The following is a 20,803-nucleotide window of genomic DNA, read 5'->3' as shown; positions in this document are numbered from 1 at the left end:
TAGTAGAAAATAAAACTTAACTAGAAATGAATTTGATAAATTGTTCAACTTATTCTAAAACAATTCAACCATACAAAACTCGTTCAACAAACATCTACTATTTTCTGCTTTATTTATAGTGTCCATATTTTTTATCATACAGAATATTCTCCACGTTAACTCTGAGATATTTTTATTGAAATGTTTAACTCCCTGATTTGAGACTTGATATTTTAGGATACGTATTTGCATTTCGGGGATAACATTTTATTGCATCCGCTCAATGTACGCGTAATTTGTGTTCTGTAATTCCCTATTTTTAAGCGGGTAATTACTATTGGTGCTTTCAACAAGCGACACAGTATGATACAGTTGATCGTGTCATTTTCGTTTAACATTGGCAAACAACAAGGGTGTAATGTTACTGTGTTACACTGTATCATCTGTGTCTTTTGCTGGAAAGCATCCTATTTCTATTTTCAATATCACAGTATCTTATCTATCGTCAAACATAGTTATCTAAGTCAGGTAATCGATTTGTATGCGTATGCCATTGATCATTAGCGTTGTGCTTTCGATTTTTGAATAATTCCGGTTTAGAATCGATTAGATTTTGTATCTTACACAAATCTATACTAACTTTGAGACAAAATTCCTTATTTTTGGTCCTAGTCTCACCATTATGACGTACAGTATTTTCTTGAAACGCTATGCATTGAATGAACTTTTTAGAATTGCAAGCATCGATCTGTTTATTTAGAATACTATGTTCATTAAACTTTGTAGTATTTGAGACACGCGTGACGTTCCAGTTATTAATCTTCGAACTGACGTTCGTACTATTTAAATTTTTTAAACTGTTCTGTGATGTCGGAGAATCGTCTGTATGATCATTATCAATTTTATCGCTATCAGTATGTTGACTCAGAATAGTGATATCATTTTGCGATATTTTCTCCATGTTTTTATTCATATTAACAACATTTAAATCAAAATCAACACTGTGTATTATTCTATTAGTTTCCTTGAAAAATAGTTGAGCCCTGGACCTTTCTTCTGTATGCACAGAAATTACATTATGCATGGACGCTTTATGTTGCTGTACAGTTTCTAAACCAACTCGTGAATCTTGGTTGCAATTGTTCGAAATAAGCGATACACTATCCACAACACTATCTACATTCGTATTGCAAATTTTTCGATTTAATACACTTACATTAGTATCACTTGAAACGAGACATGTCTCACTGTCATTCTCGTCTCTAAAACGGTTGTTCATTGCGCTATCAACATTACTTGTTGAATTTACATTATCTAATGTATTATTATGTGGTAGAGAGAGTACTGTAGATCTGATTGGATTTAAATTCTCTTTAGCATCATCTCGACTATGCACTATGTACGTTTTGTCATTAATTAAAAGATTTTCATTCTTCAAAGAGCGAAAAAGCTTGTCGGAACATTGTCTCTCAGTTGCGATATTGTCGATATAATCTGAACTGCACGAAGCTTCACGAGATGCAATGGTAGATATTTCTTTTGCCTCCCGCGGTGCAGCTATGCCTGCTAATCTCTTACTTTCCTTGAGGTTTTTCATTGAGATATTTACAGAGAACGTATCGTATAAAGTCATCTAAGCAAAAAAATATAATTAAATTAATGCATGACAAAAATTGGTAAATGAAACCTAAGACAATTTCAAATCATAGGCAAGGAACAGGAAACAACAGATTTCAAAAATCGTGTATATCAGAATATATAGTTCTTGATAGGTTGAATCTGTGTTCTTGCTTCTCAATTGTATCTCAAGTTTTATTGTTTGTTGGTATCGATAAAATTTATTAAAACATACTTGAATATTGTTCGATGCGCAAACTCGAAATTTCAAGTCCTGTAGGTTCACGTAACGCGGTATCAGTCCAGGTCGATGACATGTGGTATGGTTGTTGGTGATTTGTGGGAAGACGCTGCAGGTTGCGATAGATCTTTGAGGGGCAATGGTTTGTTTGTCGAAGACACTATACAGTAATAAATTAATATTAATGCACAAAAGATTTCATCATTCATAGATAGAATTCAATTTTCACTCTTTTTCATCGTGCTGACTTGTCAATAACTTATACCCAGAGAAAAGTTTCTTCGATTTGAATGTTATTTCTTGAAATTATAATTTAAGTAAATATAATGTAATGATATAATGAATATAATGTAAATAAATATAATGTAAATTGTATAATATAAGTAAATTATAAAGATATATAAATTGAAAAAATCATTTCTTTCATTGATTTTTTAAGTTGAAGTAAAAATACCTTTGAGGAAAATTAACTCAAAGGTATTTTTACTTCAACTTAAAAAATCAACGAAAAAAACGATTTTTTCAATTTATATAACTTTTTTCTAGGTGTACAAACAACTTACAACAGGGACCGAAGTTGGACACTTAAAAATGTACTCACCTGTGCGTGCAATAATTTGGTGGGTCATCCTTCTTATATTTGGTAGATTCAGTCTCAACAGGTCTGGTGCCTGCATCCCCGTCACACTGTTAGAATCGCAAGATATACACTGGAGAGGAGGTACGGGGAAACCGATTTACAACAACATGTACTCCCCGCACCGTGTTTCTCACCAGAATATATTTCTACTTTACTCAATTAAAAACGCGGTATTTTCATGAAAATTTATTGTACAAAAATATTTTAACTAATTTAATTGTAACTAAGTTAATTGTACTAATAATGATATTTACCCGAAAGTTTGTTTTATATACATTTTATAAATATTTCTAAAATATTTTTAGTTTTCGGCTGGATATTTAATATAATAATTGTTGAAGTTCTTGAATTACTTACGTAGGTCTTGTTTGTGGAAATATTCTCAATACTGGATGTACTAGCAGGTACATCTTTCTTCGATGCAGCTTCTTGTTGATTTACTGTTACTATTCGTTTGTCGTTCAGAATAGGCGCAGTTACATTAGTCATTACTGGTTGATTTACAAGCAGAGTTGGGTTACTAAGCACAGTGATATTATCTGTCACACGGGGTAGAATTACACTACTCGATGGTATAGCATACAAGTTTGTTTCATTTCTTCCAACATTTTGATTAATTGCCGTAAAATTTTGGTTAGGTATTTGTTGTAGATAATAACTACCAATTGGCAATAAAACTGAATTATTCTTGGTGAAAGTCACAAATTCTGTCGTATTTGCTTGTGTGACACGGTTTTCGTTCCTCTGGTTTAGATTAACACGTACACCGTTTCCTTCCAAATTTGATAAAATTTGATTCATATGTTGTACATCATTCGCCTTATGAATTTGTATATAATTGTGTTGTGAAGATAAATTATTTGGTTGATTATTACTTAACAGTGGATTGAAAGTGTTTGCAGATACATTGCATTTTGAAGGCTTTTTATCATTTTGGTCAATCTCATTGAACTTGTTTGCAGATATTCTTTCACTTTGTTGCCTATCTGTATTATTTATACTATTTTTTGCATCATTTTGAATATTATTTGTCTCATTTCTATAAGGTACTATAACACTGGCTCGAGAACACGTTTCGTACGATCTTTCATCGAAACTATTTCTTTTGATCTTCTTGCAATTGTTATTAATGTTACTCGCTGAAAAATATAACATAATGTTATCAATCATAGTACAACCATGATATATAAACTTTTCCTTTCCATAAATTACCTTCGTGCATGCTACGCTTCGACGAGACAGGAGTGATGAGTTGCTCTAATGTTTTATTTACAGAAGGAGGCGAGGTATCAGTGGTATTCGTATGTAGTGTGATGTCACATATATCAGGTACGCTTTCGAACACTTCACGTGGCAGAGAAACAACATTAGTAATTTTGATATTCATAAATGATGATTCGCTTGTTTCTTCCGTGTCTGTTTTCACATTGTTTGAAGTAACTAGACCTAACGTAGATTCTTGTGATGTAACTACATCGTCCTTGGAGATGGTAAATTCGTTTTTCTTCGAAGCTTCTCTCTCTGATGCAATAAGTTTTGGTAAATCAATATGATCTTTTTCTAATAAATCAATTGTCGCTACACTTTGGCTCTTAGATGCCGCTGTTGCATCTAACTTTTTCGATGTTGATGTGCTAGGAAGACACGAACTGCCACGAACTGCTTGTGTAGGTTGCTTTATGTGTACAGGTGAAAGATTCGTTTTTTGTGTTAATGTAATAAGCTGTAATAAAAGCAAATTAAATCAATAAATTTATGATAATCTATATGATTTTGTTTAACGAAAATTCGGTGCTTTTAATCATAAACTTATTATAAAAGCATAGTTCAAATTTAAAAAATCTCCCTCTTTCCATGTATTCTAATTAATTAATCATTTACCTCCACATCATCATCATCGCTTTCAATTATGATAACATTCGTCTTCTTCTGAATCGGCTGCAATTTTTCATCATTTTTGCTGAACAACTGTTTTTCTTTCTGGGAGCCACCTTTCTTACTTCCTCGCTGAAGAATATTTTCTTTACTTTCCTTACTTTCCTTACTTTCCTTACTTTCCTTACTTTTCTTACTTTCTTTACTTTCCTTACTTTCTTTACTTGTCGATGGCTCTTCCTTCTCATCGTCATTTTTTGATAAGGATTCATATTTTGACAATGATTCATTCTTCGTACTAGTTTCAATAGCAGCTATATTCTTTTCAAGCACGGTATTTGTTAAGTCCAACCTGCTAAGTAAAATAGTACATTACATAGAGGCAAATGTCCTATAAAATTGAAATATTTTCTATTGTTATCATAATCTATTATCGTTCTTATTATCAACCATTGGCCTAGCTTGATCATTTGCTGTTGTAACTTAAAAGAACGTGGTCCAGGTCGTAAATTAATGCTATCCAGAATAGACTCCAAGGAAGAGGTGGAAGATGAATCGGTTAAGGCGCACGGTATAGGGAAGTCAGTTCCCACAGAGATATCTGTATCACTATCCAAATCTGAATCTGAGTCTGAATTTAAATCTGAATCAGAATCCCTATTCTGACTAGTACTAAAAGAAAGAAAAAAAAGGTATATAGATTAGACATGCTGTTAAATGTGCAAGATGTTATTTGTTCAATTATAAAAGTTCAAAATAAACATTTTAGGAATTTTCTACCATTTGTAAGATTAAAAAATAGACATGATGCATACCTGCCTATTGCAGAACTGTTGCCTAGTCTTACACGATCATTACCTTTATAAAAAAAAAAAATACGTAAGACAAATGTCATAATTACATGTATCTCTTTTACGACATGCTTACTTAATATGGATGTACATTCTTCGCATTCCCACACCGGATTAGCCCACTTCAACTGCCCGCAAGACATATGGATACCTTGCGAACCGCAAGTACGACATAGAGCCAATTCCCATTTACTATATATTTCAAAAATATTTTATGTTTCTTGTATAGCTTTAATATCGTTATAAGCAACTATTACTTACGCGTTATTACTTGTATACTTCCTTCCCTTTGGACAAAGACATTTCGGTGCATCGCACTGATCATGCCTATACAAAAGCTCTTCAAATGCATTTGGTACCAATTCCCATGAAGCATCTCTAATTATATAAAAAAAATTCTTATATGCCGTTATGTACTTTATATGCTCTTGCACTGTATATACAGTGATGGGAGAAAGTTCGGCAACGGTCAAATATCTTGAAAAATAATGATTATGGAAAAAAATGTTCAATACAAAAGTTTTAGTAGATCAAGTGGTCTATTATACGGTTATATTGAAATGACCTTCATGTGACCTTGAAGGACACCGTGAGGTCAATTTTGAAATCTTAAATGGAAACATCTATTTTCTTTTTTTATCTAAGGTGTACCGCGTGGAGGTAGTATCGATGAAGAAGTACGATAGTCCATACTATTAAAATCGATTCATTATCTTCATGACTACTTTTGGATAATTAAAACTGTTCAATAACACATCCTCGTCGCGATACATCGTTGGTAGGATAAATCTTACTTTTTGTCCTTTTGTAGCTTAAGTGAATCAAACTGTTCGATCACTTAATTGACCGCCTTTGGATAATTAAAAACAAGAGTTATCGTCCTTCTTGATTTCTCAGATTTTCTTTAATTATACGACTAAGCCAAGAAGGACGATAACTCTTGTTTTTAATTATCCAAAGGCGGTCAATTAAGTGATCGAACAGTTTGATTCACTTAAGCTACAAAAGGACAAAAAGTAAGATTTATCCTACCAACGATGTATCGCGACGAGGATGTGTTATTGAACAGTTTTAATTATCCAAAAGTAGTCATGAAGATAATGAATCAATTTTAATAGTATGGACTATCGTACTTCTTCATCGATACTACCTCCACGCGGTACACCTTAGATAACGCGCCGGCGATACTTAAACTTTAAAGGTTCGTAACTCAGGAAGATCTCAAGCAAAAAGGGTTTGTAACCAGTGTTTCGGAAACGTCTTGACACCAGCTTTAAGAATATGTAAAAGAAAATAGGTGTTTCCATTTAAGATTTCAAAGTTGACCTTCACGGTGTCCTTCAAGGTCACATGAAGGTCATTTCAATATAACCGTATAATAGACCACTTGATATACTAAAACTTTTGTATAGAACATTTTTTTCCATAATCATTATTTTTCAAGATATTTGACCGTTGCCGAACTTTCTCCCATCACTGTATAATGGATATAACAGTATATAACAGTAAATATCAATCCAAAAGTAATTTCTACGTGTTTCTAACTTACACCAACAACTGAGTTTACAAAACTTAACAAGTTGCAAAGAAAAAATAAAGAATGATTACTGAATTTTGTTTTGCCATACTTACTGACTTGGCACAAAAATTCCGTATTCTAACATAGCTTTTTGAAAGTCTTTTTTATTGTTACATAAGGGACACTTGAAAAAATATCCTGCACTCAACGCAAGTTGCTGAAAAATGAGAGATTGTCTTGGATATATAAATCTGTATTCATATTAAAAAAATATTACGCATAAAGCCATATTAAGACTAACCTGAACACAAGTGCGATGAAACCATGCATCTTTTTTACAGCAGGGAGCCCATAACGTTTTCACAAAGTCATTAGTGTTAACTTTATCATAACAAATATAACATAATACATCTACTGAGGCAGCCTGCTTTAGAACCTGTTTATCAATCTTTTGTTTTGGCCTATGGTTTATGCAGTACGATCTGAAACATTCCAAATAAATTATTCGATGATCACCGTAATCGCAATCGTCGTGCATCGATCATTCAATTTGGTATTTTTCTCTCACCTAAATTCACCGAAAAACTGATGCAGAGAACCAGCTTTCATGCCACAAGGAAAATGAAAGATCCGTTTGCATCTTATGTTACAACAACCTAAAGTAGCACCTTGCTTTCTGCAGTATGAGCATACCTAAAATCATTAAAATCTCATTCATTAGTTTATTAAGTTTAACAAGCACAAATATAATTGTGAAATACTCAACTCATAAGAAAAACATTTTTTATGTGTTAAAGGAATATGAGATCCACTATTAATTTTATTTACTTACAAAATTATAACTTAAACTTATATATAAGGACAGACCCCCCCCCCAAGTCGAAATTCAAAAAATTATGAAACTTTGGCAATAGAAACTGGTGCTTTCCATTTAGTGAAACAAGTCAACACAAGTATCGTTCTTATCTTTATTATGGATTGCAAAGAAAAATAGAATGTTTGTGTTGACATGTGTCATTAAATAGAAAGCACCCATATGATACTTTTAATATATGTACCAATCTCTTTCCCCTGCGAAGTTCCTTTTGTATATCTTCAGTAAGAAATCCAAGGATGCCTTCGTTATCATTTCCTTTCTGCTCCATGTTCGAGGACAAGAGCTGAAAAAAAATTTGTATGATCAATGTCCATTTCCATCAATGTAGATTAACTTTAATCTAGGTTCAACTTAGGGCCTCCTTTATCAACTCTGATTAATGTCAATCGATGGTTGACTTAACTGCCAACGTGAGAACTAAATACAGTTTGTCTTAAAAAATACATTAAACTGCTGTTGACTTCTGCGAGTCGATCATCGATTGATTTAATCAGAAGTTGGTGAAAGAGGCTCTTAATGGTTCATCTTTTTCTAATTCTAAAAATTAGAAAAAGATGAACAGTAAGTTGAATTAAGATTAAAGTTAATCTATATGGTGAAAATGGACATATAAGTAGACAAAAAACAATAATTTTTAAAACATTTCTATCTCTCTAGTGTTTGTCTCAAAGTCTGTTTTTTCTATAGCTGAATTAGTATACACTCTTGACTAGTATACTCTTAGGTGTAGGTTTGTTTAATATTTAGTGAATGAAAGTTCTGTAACAAAACACAGGCATCTTTTATGGCCATTCTACAATAAATCATTAGTCATAAATCAGAAGTTAGAAGTTGGAAATTGACCAATCACAATCGTCAATTTTCAGCTTCTAACTTCTGATTTATGACTAATCTCTTGACTTATTGTAGAATGGCCATTAAGCTGATTCTATAATGAGTAGGCAGTCGGTAGTCCTAAGTCTTATCAATGAATCGGTAGAGTTGACCAACAGCCAACTCGTACGACTAAAACTACCGATTTTCTTAAGACTGATCAAATTCGACTTTATTCCTTCCCATTAATCGAGCTAAACGACTTGCTGTACAACTAGTAGATGCAAAAAATCATAATCACATGTTTAGGTTAAAACCGGTTAAGACTTAAGATTTCTGACTACTGACTCATTGTAGAATCAGCATTAAATCTAGATATCTTTTGAACATATTCATGGAAATAGAGATCAGATAGACCAACATCTTGATGTATTCAAGATTATTATTGCAATGTCAAAAACTTACCAAACAATAATAGTGGGTGACAATCCCATTGTGCTCGTAGATTTTTCCATATTCCAGCTCATTATCCTCGGCCAAATTGCAGAAGGAACAGATCTTAGAAGAGGATGACATATTCTTGGAGGACATTGTATTTAAATGACAGAAGCAGAAGCTCGCGAACAGTCACAGCTAGGGAACGACGATCGACCGAGGTAACAAGCTCGAGCATCTCACTGTCACAACAGAATCTACGAACCGTGTCTGTGACACGGACACGACATAATTATGCTGCAAATAACGGTTTGATACACTTATCTAGCAGATCTAATGGAGATGAAGATAGTTCCAATAGTGTTCACCTCGTAAACGCATCGTCGTACATGGCATACATGCAGCAATTATACTATGAAAGAAGGTCGCAAGGATGTGATTTCTTTTCGGAATTGCTCAAAATTTTCAAAATCGTTGAGCTATTCACATGGAAGGGGGAGGGGGGGACAAAAACGAGAGTCACAAACAAAAGCGCCTTGAATCTGAATCGTTAATACCGTTCCAATAAGTTCCAATGCCGCTGCAGGAACAATGATCGAGGCACTTTAATGTGAACTACCATTACTAACCACTACAGTAATTTGATGTCCCTCTGCTCTTATCAGGATTCATACAAGTTTCGCGACTTATCAGCGAGAAAAGTCGTCCTTTCCTCAGATTTTCGTCTCATTTACATGCGACCACATGGGGCAACGATCTTTTAAATACTTATAATTGTTGTTAGTCCCGTGACGTGGACCAACTTATATCAATTTACTTCCATTTGGAGGGAAAACGAAGCTGTTGATTGCTCATCACTGATTGGTTGCGACGAAGCAGCTGTGAAAAATACGCATTTCTCATTTGTTGTCTCGCGAATCAACAACCAATCGCATATCCGTTCTTTATATGAAAACAGCATTTTATAAATTTTCGTTACTATTTGTGAACCCGATAGTTTTGCAATAGAGTTTTGCAATAACGTGAATTCAAATACGGTGAACGCTAAAGTCACATTCTTTTTCTCAATTAATTGTTAAAAAGAAGATAACGTGACTTTAGCGTCACCGTATCTGGATGAATGGTATTGCAAAAATTCCCTAATTATAATATTGACATTTCGACTGTCAATAGGTCTGTTCGCGTTGCATGAAATCCCCAAATATTTTTGCACTTAAAATGAGAGATATTATTTGGCCTTGAAAAGAGAGAAAGCAAAGATGCCGAGTGCCAAAAGTGCAAGCAAGGCGAACAGACCTAATGTGTTTACCGATTGACAAGTTTTTTACCTTTTTTTCCAACCGTTGAAATAAATATAAATATTAATTTCAAAATTAAATAATAATTAAATAATAACTATTGATTAAATTAATTAAATTTATAAGCATTATAATACTTATAAATAATATTGAACAAAAGTTATGCCACTTTTCAATATTACGTTTACATAGAAATTTTCCGTATTATTATTATATATTTGTTAAATTTACACTTTTTTATGTACACAAACAATGTAAAATATGTAATAGCAAAACGTAAAGAAATCAGATCAATGATCGAGTCAATTAAAATGTATAAGTTAATTATAATTAAAACATTTATTATGTAAAATCAAATCATACATTTCGTGAAACTTCTTCAGTAAAAATAAAAAACCTTAATAATTAATCATGTCACTAATATAATATTGTCGGTATAAACGCAATAAATAATGTGTAGTCGCTATTATAATATTGTCATAATGTGAAACTTGTGCTAATCTTGAGCTCCTAGTGTGTAAAATTAATGGGAATTGATAGATGACATCTTAATTGGCTCGATCATTAACCTGATTTCTTTACGTTTTGCTATTGCTTAATACGAGCGAAATCTATACTTTTACTTTTAAAATATATAAGTTATTATAAATTGGGGAACACAACACAGAAAGAAGTAATTTTCTTTATTGAATATTAATAAATAAAAATATATGAGCGAGATAACTGATATAGAAATAATGGGAATTTAATTAAAATTCATGTAGTATTCAATTTAGAATATTTAATTGTAAAAATAATTCATCACTAAGGCCTGGTTCCACCAATGTAAGATTAACTCTAATCTCGATTCAATTTGACTTTTAAAAAATTTTTTTAATTCTAAGAATAAGAAAAAGCTAAACAATAAATTATAAACCAAAATTAAAGTTACTCTTATATTGGTGGAAATGACTCTTATAGTAATTTACAATAATTAACAGCACTATTTTACAAAAAATATTTATAATTTAAATAAAATTAGAGTACTAATTCTCTTTTAATTGCGCGTGCATATTTATAGGTAAGAATTTATTTCCTTTGTAATCAATACCATTCAGCAACTGCATTTAAATCCTTGATTCCAGTAGAATTATTTCCATAAATAATACTATTCAAGTAGGAAACTTGCGCGAGCTCTTTACGAGTTTGTGCCATTCGGTATAAAACAGGACAGTCCAAAGACACGCATTCTATGTCACCCAATCGTCCAATGCAGGAATGACAGATCTAAAAAAAGTTCATTAAAATTAAATGATTATTAGCTATAATTTATAGCTTAATATAAATATTCACGTCTAAGGATACATGTTCGCATAAATCTCTTCTCTGCGTTTATGCTTACAGCAGTAATTTGTTGATGATTTTTTTCCAACTGTTTTATCTTTTCGAGAAGTATGAGGACGGTCCGGCTTGGTTGCAAAAGGCAATCTGGACAAATCTCTTTATTGGTCTGTTCCCCACAGGTAATGCACGACGCGGAACTGAAGAACTGGCAAATAGTGGACTTTGGATTGTCTCCTCCTAAGTGTGCGATATTATCGAAATTCGAACGATGGGAGATTTCTTTGTACCTGTAAATGCGGTATTTCATTATCTTCGATTACAATTCGATGAAACAGTAATTACGCGTATTATAATTATATTTAAAAGTCCGAGAGCGTATTCTTCAAGAGAGTATTCAATAGTTACATTATAGTATTTTTTTTATAATAAGAGACACAAACAAGGATTATTTGAAATACACAATATGTTTAAATCTTCAGAGCTTTCACATTTACCACGCATTAATGTCGATCCGGAATAAGTTAAAGCAGCGATTGAGGGGCGGTATGATGACTTTCGTTATGTAATACACAGAGTTCGGAATTAACGACGGATCGGCGACGACTTCCATCGGTGTGCGCACGCAATGAATGAGCGCTTGGTTTGGTGCACCTGCGACGATGACATAGCGGACGCGCTCGCTAGTGCGCGGCACAGCGCGAGGATCTTTCTTGATCAGCCTGCGTGTCAGCTCTAATGCTGGCACACAAGCGTTGGCTTTGTATCCGTGCATTCCACGAAATTCTTTTGCAAATGTAAGATCCAGGATGGATACACGTCGCTGAAAGATCTTATCAAATTGCTTGATTACGTACTGCTTTACCAGGGAGACATCCTTCGTCTCGAATAAAATTTTGAGGGCTTTTTCAAGTATCTGCAATATGCGAATATTTAATATTAAAGTTATAAGGATTTTCTTCTTAGCGCGTTTATTGTTATTTCTGTTTTTACTTTAGAAACTGCAGGACATCCATCTCTGCGAACCGTCTCGATCCCTTTAGCCAGGAACTCGGGCTTCTCCTGATCGCGAGTTTCATACATATATCCGCAATATCGCTTTTTCGTCTAAAATTTTAAATTTAACAATATAATCATGATCTTTGTTTTATATATAATAACACAGATCTGCATGGTTCTGTTAATTGGGATTTAACAATGTTTTCTTACGTAATTTTTTGCGCTGAATCCGAATTTGGCTGCAGAATTGCTCTATCACGTCAAGATTTCGAGATATTCTAATTTAAAACTGCCAAAAAAGCCGTTTTCAACCATATTTTAAATTAAATTAAAAATTAAGAAAATTTTTGTTGTCAAATCCATCAATGATATCATTTACTACTATATGGCCCCTTCAAAATCCATTTTGAACCATCTCAAAGCGATTTTTTTCTTTCGGGGATATACTTATTCAAAGTTCAATGAATTGTACCTCATAGGAACCTAATCTGTACACCGTTGTATTAGAACAATATTTCTGGACAGATTAGTTGATTCTTCTACTTTTTGTCACAGAATATTTTTAAATCTGCGAGAATTGTTATACTTTCACTGTTCATGTCTTACTAGTATTTTATGTTGCTGTCTCTAGTGGTACAACGACACTTATATATATAGAAACAGCAACAAATACTAGTAAGACATGAACAGTGAAAGTATAACAATTCTCGCAGATTTAAAAATATTCTGTGACAAAAGGTAGAAGAGTCAGCTAATCTGTCCAGAAATATTGTTTTAATACAATGGTATGCAGATTAGGCTCTTATGACGTACAATTCGTTGAACTTTGAATAAGTATATCTCCGAAAGAAAAAATTGCTTTGAGATGGTTCAAAATGGATTTTGAAGGGGCCATATATGGCCGTATAGTAGTAAATGATATCATTGATGGATTTGACAACAAAAATTTTCTTAATTTTTAATTTAATTTAAAATATGGTTGAAAACGGCTTTTTTGGCAGTTTTAAATTAGAATATCTCGAAATCTTGACGTAATAGAGCAATTCTGCAGCCAGATTAGGATTCAGCGCAAAAAATTACATAAGAAAACATTGTTAAATCCTAATCAACTTTCAACACCTCCAATTTTGCAGGCCTGTGTAATCATTAATCTTATGTTTTAATAACTTACTTGCAGAATAGATGGATAGAGAACTTTCTCAAATTTAAGCTTCACGGGCGGGGGATTAATTGCAGTAACAGCATCTGCGATTTCCTCGCCGATAGTAAACGCCTCTTCTCGAGATTTCCCAGGTAATAGTATAAATAAAGAATCTGTATCCCCATAAACTACTCGTGCACCCCATCTTGGTGTGGTTTCCACCAATTTGATCGCACGTTCCAATGTCTCTCGTCCTTTGCTAACTACGCTATCACCTATCTATTAAAAAATGAAATCATTTTCGCAGCATATTACAAAATTTTATCAAATTTTTATTCTATCTTTATATATCTTATTAAAACATTGTACCTCGATACACGGCATTCTACCGCTAAAATTGGCGGATGTATAGCCGTAAGTAACATTTGCAATTAACTTGAGACCCAACTGCTGAGAATGAAGAACGCGCTGCAACGTACGATTTTCTGCCGGATGCAGCTTCATAGATTCCTTCACCATCAGACGTGTATTCAAAATTTCCGAAAGCATACGCGGTAGTATTCCCTGACGTACTTCTTTCTTTACAAAGGCTACGCCGCAAGGCGAAAAGTTTATTTTGTCTTGCAACTTTAATGCTATGTTCTTCCTTACTCTTAATGTTGCTGCACCAAACTCGAACGGCCCGTATCTAATAGAGGAAGATATCAACTTAATGAGTTTAATCTGATTTTTCTGATATTATAGATATACTCACTGGCCTATGTGTTCTATTCTTCCTAAACAGGTGGAGAAACAATAATTATAAGCAATGATCATACTCGGATATAAACTTTGGAAATCAAGTACGATCAATGGATCGGTATAAAATTTAGACTCGGGTTCCATGATCAATGGCAGACACTCTGGAGCTCGCATCTTGGCTCTCTGCTGCATGCATGGCGAGATCGGAATGTAGTTCATGGGTTTCGCTAATCTGAGCATCATAGACTCCACGCGAAATTGCGAACCTCGCGAAAAAACTTCGTAAAATTGTATACCGAAAAGTCGGGCAAGTTCACACGTGCGACCTATAATGAAACTTTAGAATAAAATAATGAATTTAAAAAGTTAGAAATAAATAATAATAAATATCATAAATAAGCGTAAAGAGACAATTTAAGAGAATTTGAATTTTTAATTTTCACCTATAACATCCAAATGACCTAGAAGCTTAAGAGTACCCACAACTCTGATGATATAATGATGTATAACTCTGCTTTTTATTATCATGCTCTCCTGTTTCCACCAACTGGACAACGTCTTGAAGGAAGGACACGGAATTCTTTCATGTAAAACGTGATGCATGACGTTCTCAAAGGTGTACGTCAATAATGCTGGAAGAAATTAAATTATTCTCATAGTCTTTTGAATAGAAAAAAAATATAAATCGATCTTAAAAGATATAGAAAATGTCTCACCTGCTTCATGTCTCATAATCCTCCAGACATCGAGAAGATTACGGCCAGGTACTTTTACATCACCTATGTCGTCCTTTTCAATTGTGTGAGCATTGGATTTAGAATATATTTGCATGTGTGGAACTCTCGAGATTCTCAGTGGAAAGTTATTGAGACCAAGATGAAATGCTCGTTGGAAAACGTAGCCCCATGAAAGAGCCTCCACTTCCCAGCCAAGTAGAATGTCTGGATTGTGCCGTTCAATCAATTTTATAAGGCTGTTGAACGCATCCTGTTCCGTTGTAACATATAAAATTGGACACCTTGCACTAGCAGAATGGATCTTGTTGAGTCTTTCGCTTACAGAGTTAGAATTTATAATTATAGCGCCTAAAATAAACAAAATATCGTGGATAAGTTTTCGTTATACTTAAAGAAATGTTAAGTTTCTCGATTCGCAAAACAAAGTTTCAAGAAAATATTCTTCACATAAAATTGTTAGTATTAATCACCATGTTCTCTCTGCTTATCTGTCGTAGCATCTGTTGGAGCGTCATTGTAAATTGCGTAAAATAACGCAGCAATAGAATCACACTGTGGATCAGGGAGGAGATTTTCTCGAGTAACAGCATGCACTTCGAGAGACAATAACGTTAAATACTGATGCTGCGGAAAATTTAAAGAGACGTAAAACGAACTCTAGATTTGCCACATACAAATAGAATTAAAATAACACACTTACTACTGTTACTGCTCTAGCTTTTTGAAGATTTTCGTTCGAGACATTACTTCCGTAGCTTCCTTTAGATGAACATTCAATTTGACCGTACGAAACACCTAGCTGCGTCTTATCCTGTTTATGTAATAATGGATTTGCTAGTGCTCTTTTTAAGGAAGGATCTAAACTCTTTTCTGATATCAATGAATCATTAGAATGTTGTGTCTCTAATTTCCTGGTTTCGTCAGATATTCTATTCAGCATGCTTTGTTGAGGCATTAGTGAATCTATATGATGCTCCACGTTTGAATCATTATTGATTAAATTATTAGACGTTCCTGGCTGGGATTTAATCTTTTTGTTAGTGGCATTAATCGATGGCTGTGGTACGTCTTGTACATTTAACGCCTTTTCTTTATTCTGTTTATACGAATTAGCATCAGAATTTTTTTCCGATATGTATTTTTTAGCTCTAATCCAATCTCTAACATTCTTAGAAGATGGTGGTTCCATAAGTGGTTTAATTGTTAACGAGTTATATCCTGCAAGCGTCCGTTTGATGTGATAAGATTTTATATTCGCTCCAGATGGATAAAATTCATTGACCTTCATTCTTCGCCACAGTTTAATACTCGTGATCTCTTCCAGACTAGATTTAAACGCAGGTTCGTCAAAATACGGAGCGTTAGAGTTCAATGATTCTTTCTGTTTCGCGAGATCGAGTTTATTGCCGAAAAACGGTTTTTGCGATCTATATTTCGGAATGCCGTACATCGTCATACTTTCCAAAATCCTTCCAGGACTAGGAGGCTTGTACTTCGTTGTTATTGTCATTATTGCATTTTTTGATGAACGATGAGCCCTCCGTTCCGACGACGAACTTTGACTGTCGCTCTCTATCTTTTGGTTGAGATGTTGGGTGAAAGTTGTATTACATACATCTTCTTCATCGTCGTCTAGATCAGTTTCAGGAATAACGTCACTATGAATTTTTATGAACTTCTTTGCCAAGTTTCGTATGTCTGACGCATAGTTTCTTTCGGGAGATATATCATTAATACTTTTTTCTGTACATTGACTGTTTGGGACACTATCATCACTGTTTGCATTGCCGGAGATAAGTGTAGTTGCCTCTGCATGTACTTGATTACTCGAATATCCAAGTGTGATTAAAGTTTCAGATTGATTATCGTTATGACCTGATTTTACAAAAGTATCTTCTTCATCATCCAAGAAGGACAATCTTTTACGAATCTCTTTATTCGTTTTAATCAATGATTTTTCATTGCTTTCCGTTCCCTTTTGGTGATCTTGTATTAATTCGTGAATCGTTGACGTTTTATTAATTTTTACAACACTGCTACAAATATATATATATATAACAAAAATTACTTAAATGATTTAAATAATTAAAATTTTTTAACTATACAAGATATACAGATCTTACGCAGTATCTATTTCATTATCAGTATTGTTATCAGTGCCATCATTTTCTGAAAAAGAAAGAAAAATCTTTCACTTATATATAAAAAATAGTAAAAATCTATTATTAATAAAACATCACTATTAAATTGAAAGCATGGCATGTTATTTCCATAAAACATTAATTTTTAATAAATATAATAAAATTACTTGAATTACAATATGAATTTGGATCGATGAGAATATGATCGATGAGAATACTCGTAAATCTAATTACATAACAGAATTCCTATTCGGTTAAAGCGGATCTACTTGAATTACCTAGATCCGAGTTTAAAAATTTTTCACGAAGCAAGCTCACACGTAACGGACGTTTTTTGTGTTTTGGTGTAGCAGAAGTTGAAGGAATATCGGGTATCGGCATGTATTGATTTCTTTTCGGAGATTCACATTGTCGAACAGGACTTTTACTGGATTTCGGAGATGTAATAGTAATATTAAGAGGCGAATAATTTCCTGACAACTGTGGACTTCGAGGCGCCTTGCCTGGAGAATTATACTTTCTTTTTGGCGTTTTAGCTATGTTTCTTCGTTTACTGGATGACTCCTGATCGTCGTCTTGAGAATCAAATTTTCTTTTCTTCGGAGTAATCTGAACTATACTTTGTGGTGCGTTCTTTTTATCAGACTTATAAGTGCACACGCGTTTTTCTTGTCTTTCAATTGTCACATCCGCTTCGGATTCAGCATCGCTCGAGTCAGCTGTAGCCCCATCAACATTCGATATTGTAAAGTTTACTGAAAAATCATACAGTTTGTGATAAAAGCAGTGATTGCTATTTAAAAGGCCTTCTTCTTGAATACAAGATTTCAATTTTTCTTCACAATTACACTTGTTTTCTTCATAATTTGTTATATAATTGACATGTTCCGTGGTTTCAAATGTTTCTATCTCATCTATATCATAAACATCTAAGTCCCGATGATCTAATTGCAACTGCCATCGAGCAGCATATAATTCTTCTGTCTTCTTATTATATATCATTCTTTTTCTATTATCTTTTAAATAACGTTTCTTTTTTACGACAAAACTTATATCAGTATGCAGATGCTTTACATTCATACCTTGCAAATGTTTGCTTGTTTTAAAAAATATATGAAAATAATATCTATTTACAAAGTTATATAATTCTTTTCTTAAGTGATATCTATTGGGATCATTTACATTTATATATTTAATAATATTCATTAAATTAAAATTTCTATATAAGGTACACATAATATCAGCTTTTCTCGCATTAATGACAGGAACATAATTATTTTTAGAATTTTTAATTATTATTTTAGGAAGACATTGAATTGTCATACAACATGCTATATTATCTTTATTACTTAAACTATTTGTAATTTCTTCCTCATATTTTGATACCATCTCATATAAATCATCAACTCCATCAACTTGTGGAAAATTCACGAGCGTGACATCACAGACATTTTCTTCAGTAACGTTTGAATCATCTGCAGATTCGATGTTCTGCTTATTATCTACAACTTTTACTGTATCGTCATGTTGATTGGATCTCTGATTGTACACTGATTCCCAAGAACTTAAGTCTAGATCAAAACTTGTGATATTTAAATCCTCAACTTCTTCCTCTGGATCGTCCTTAATTCGTTCGTTGAACATAGAATATTGAGATCCAAGAACGCTATCGTCATCTACATTATGCGCAATCTCATTTTCTTCCGCTAAATCAGCTAGCATATCTACCAGTTGTATATCATCTGCATCCACTATGTACAAAATAAATTTTATTTTTACTTTAATGTAAATATTTTTATAATAGACTCAGCAATGTACCAGTGAATAAAACATACTTACAAAAACTAGTATCCGTCACATTACTTTGACTTCGAGTTGCATCTAAAAATGCTGACGATACCAATTGCAACAACTTATAATTATCAGAAACTGTTCTTTCAAGATTTTCTTCAGATACAAGAGATTCGTTATGGTTTAAAATATGAGATGCATTTAAGACATTTTCATTATCTTCTACTTCAATAGGATATGAAGATACCGTCGTATTTGAAGTAATTGTCTCGTTGGTCTAAAATAAAAGAATTAAATCGAATTAACATACATGTATATTAATTAAATTATCATAATCTAATGGGAACAATGTGAAATACTTGTGATATAGCATTCAGTCTTTTTAATAATTGATCCTTTTGATAAACATCATTGCTAGTTGGCGGTAGAATAATTTTGCTGGGAGTTTTGGGATATAATAGTTGCGACTTTGCATTTTCTAGACCAGTTTCGGCTCTCCTTGCTTTCTCTTCATTCCAAATCGCAGCAAGACCAGGATTCAGCTCTAATTTTTCATTGACACTTTGTCTATTCAGAATCTCCGAAGCATGCACGTCCACTTCTAACTCGCATATGCTTTGCCTTGTTATCGATATCGGAAGATATGCTTCTGAATCTAGAAAATCCATTGACGACCTGTTTTGGCTATTTTCTGTTGCACATCCTTGCAAAGAGTGTCTGTATTTTACGCTATTTAAATTGATTAAATTCATGCCATATAGATTGTAATCTATCATAAATTGTAGAATATAAGGAATGTGTGCCTCATATGGCTGCAGAGTTTGATTGAGAACAACACCATTCTGAAAAGTTCGTTTCAAATTGTTCAATATCTTTTCCTTAAAATTGCATACAGTACTATATGATTATATCTTCTGTACAAAAGAAAGCAGAACCATTTACCTGCAGCAAATCTGCCGTCCTTTTAATTATGGCTGGATTATAAAAATATATTTTAAAAAACAAATGTTCTTTCTCGTGATAACCATAGAAAGGTCTACAAAGTAACATACATATTATGCAAAAAATAAAATGATAAATAAATGAAGAAAAATAAATATCTTTCTTCTCTATCTCTTAAAAATAAAAATTACTGATCCATCACAATTTAAATTTTGCTTACATTCCTGATACCCGTTGAATTTTGTATACATGTTGGTTGGTAGATAAAGTGGAACCAAAAGATGTATTCAGTGCAGAATCAATCGCTGCAGCTAGTTGATAAGCATAGCTATCCGTATTCTCCTGGACAGTACATGGGACATATAGATATGGAAAGACACCATGAATGTGCAAGCATGTCTTCTTTCCTGAAAACCGTCAAACTTTATAAACAACAAAATTTTTTGATAATATACAGTTTAGCATAATCTGTAACATATTATGAAACATGACAATAAGATTATCTGCTACTTTTATTCATTTACCTGTGGCAGTTGACCCGAATGCTCTGATTATCGGTACTTTTTTTACCTCGGAACCACGGAACTCTGAGAAAGTCACATCCAGCTCGGGTATCGGAGATGACTGATAACTATCAATGTTTACCAAAGTGATGGAAAACATGTTCTGCAATGAGAATATGTATAACGACTACAAATAAATATGGCTTAAAATAGAACAGCGTAAATAGTGTATTCAGGTAAAAAGAATAATGAATCTCCATTTACGAAATGCAGATCATTGGTCGCGTTCAGCAGACTCAACTGTTGCGGAGCGGATCAATGAGCTCTCGCTGCTATTGGATGA

At 33.2% G+C, this 20,803-nt stretch overlaps 2 protein-coding genes across 2 annotated transcripts; both read right to left on the bottom strand.

Annotated features, from left to right (window-relative positions):
• Positions 1-110: 110 nt before the first annotated feature.
• LOC108731478 (uncharacterized) lies at positions 111-9,255 on the bottom strand. The gene is made up of 16 exons (XM_018461831.1): positions 8,878-9,255; positions 7,781-7,882; positions 7,291-7,415; positions 7,024-7,204; positions 6,836-6,939; positions 5,465-5,581; positions 5,280-5,395; positions 5,168-5,210; positions 4,803-5,024; positions 4,359-4,704; positions 3,690-4,200; positions 3,423-3,616; positions 2,835-3,362; positions 2,439-2,524; positions 1,832-1,997; positions 111-1,612 (listed from the first exon to the last, which is right to left on the bottom strand). The coding sequence occupies exons 1-16, from the start codon at positions 9,001-9,003 to the stop codon at positions 485-487; spliced, it is 4,095 nt and encodes a 1,364-aa protein (XP_018317333.1). The 5' UTR covers positions 9,004-9,255; the 3' UTR covers positions 111-484.
• Positions 9,256-11,192: 1,937 nt separating this feature from the next.
• On the bottom strand, positions 11,193-20,705 carry DNApol-zeta (DNA polymerase zeta catalytic subunit). Its single transcript, XM_018461829.1, has 19 exons — positions 20,482-20,705; positions 20,178-20,364; positions 19,958-20,051; positions 19,375-19,857; positions 19,064-19,292; positions 18,580-18,975; positions 17,503-17,979; positions 17,207-17,252; positions 15,784-17,119; positions 15,554-15,707; positions 15,063-15,431; positions 14,790-14,978; positions 14,360-14,672; positions 13,975-14,293; positions 13,636-13,884; positions 12,459-12,572; positions 11,963-12,381; positions 11,527-11,755; positions 11,193-11,411 (listed from the first exon to the last, which is right to left on the bottom strand). The coding sequence occupies exons 1-19, from the start codon at positions 20,618-20,620 to the stop codon at positions 11,229-11,231; spliced, it is 5,925 nt and encodes a 1,974-aa protein (XP_018317331.1). The 5' UTR covers positions 20,621-20,705; the 3' UTR covers positions 11,193-11,228.
• Positions 20,706-20,803: the final 98 nt, after the last annotated feature.

The sequence above is a fragment of the Mycetomoellerius zeteki genome, unplaced genomic scaffold, assembly GCF_001594055.1.
Source record: "Mycetomoellerius zeteki isolate Tzet28-1 unplaced genomic scaffold, Tzet1.0 scaffold128, whole genome shotgun sequence".
In the NCBI taxonomy this organism is placed as follows: domain Eukaryota; kingdom Metazoa; phylum Arthropoda; class Insecta; order Hymenoptera; family Formicidae; genus Mycetomoellerius; species Mycetomoellerius zeteki.
Note: the sequence above shows the minus strand (reverse complement) of the source record. Positions and strands in the feature narration are given on the sequence as shown.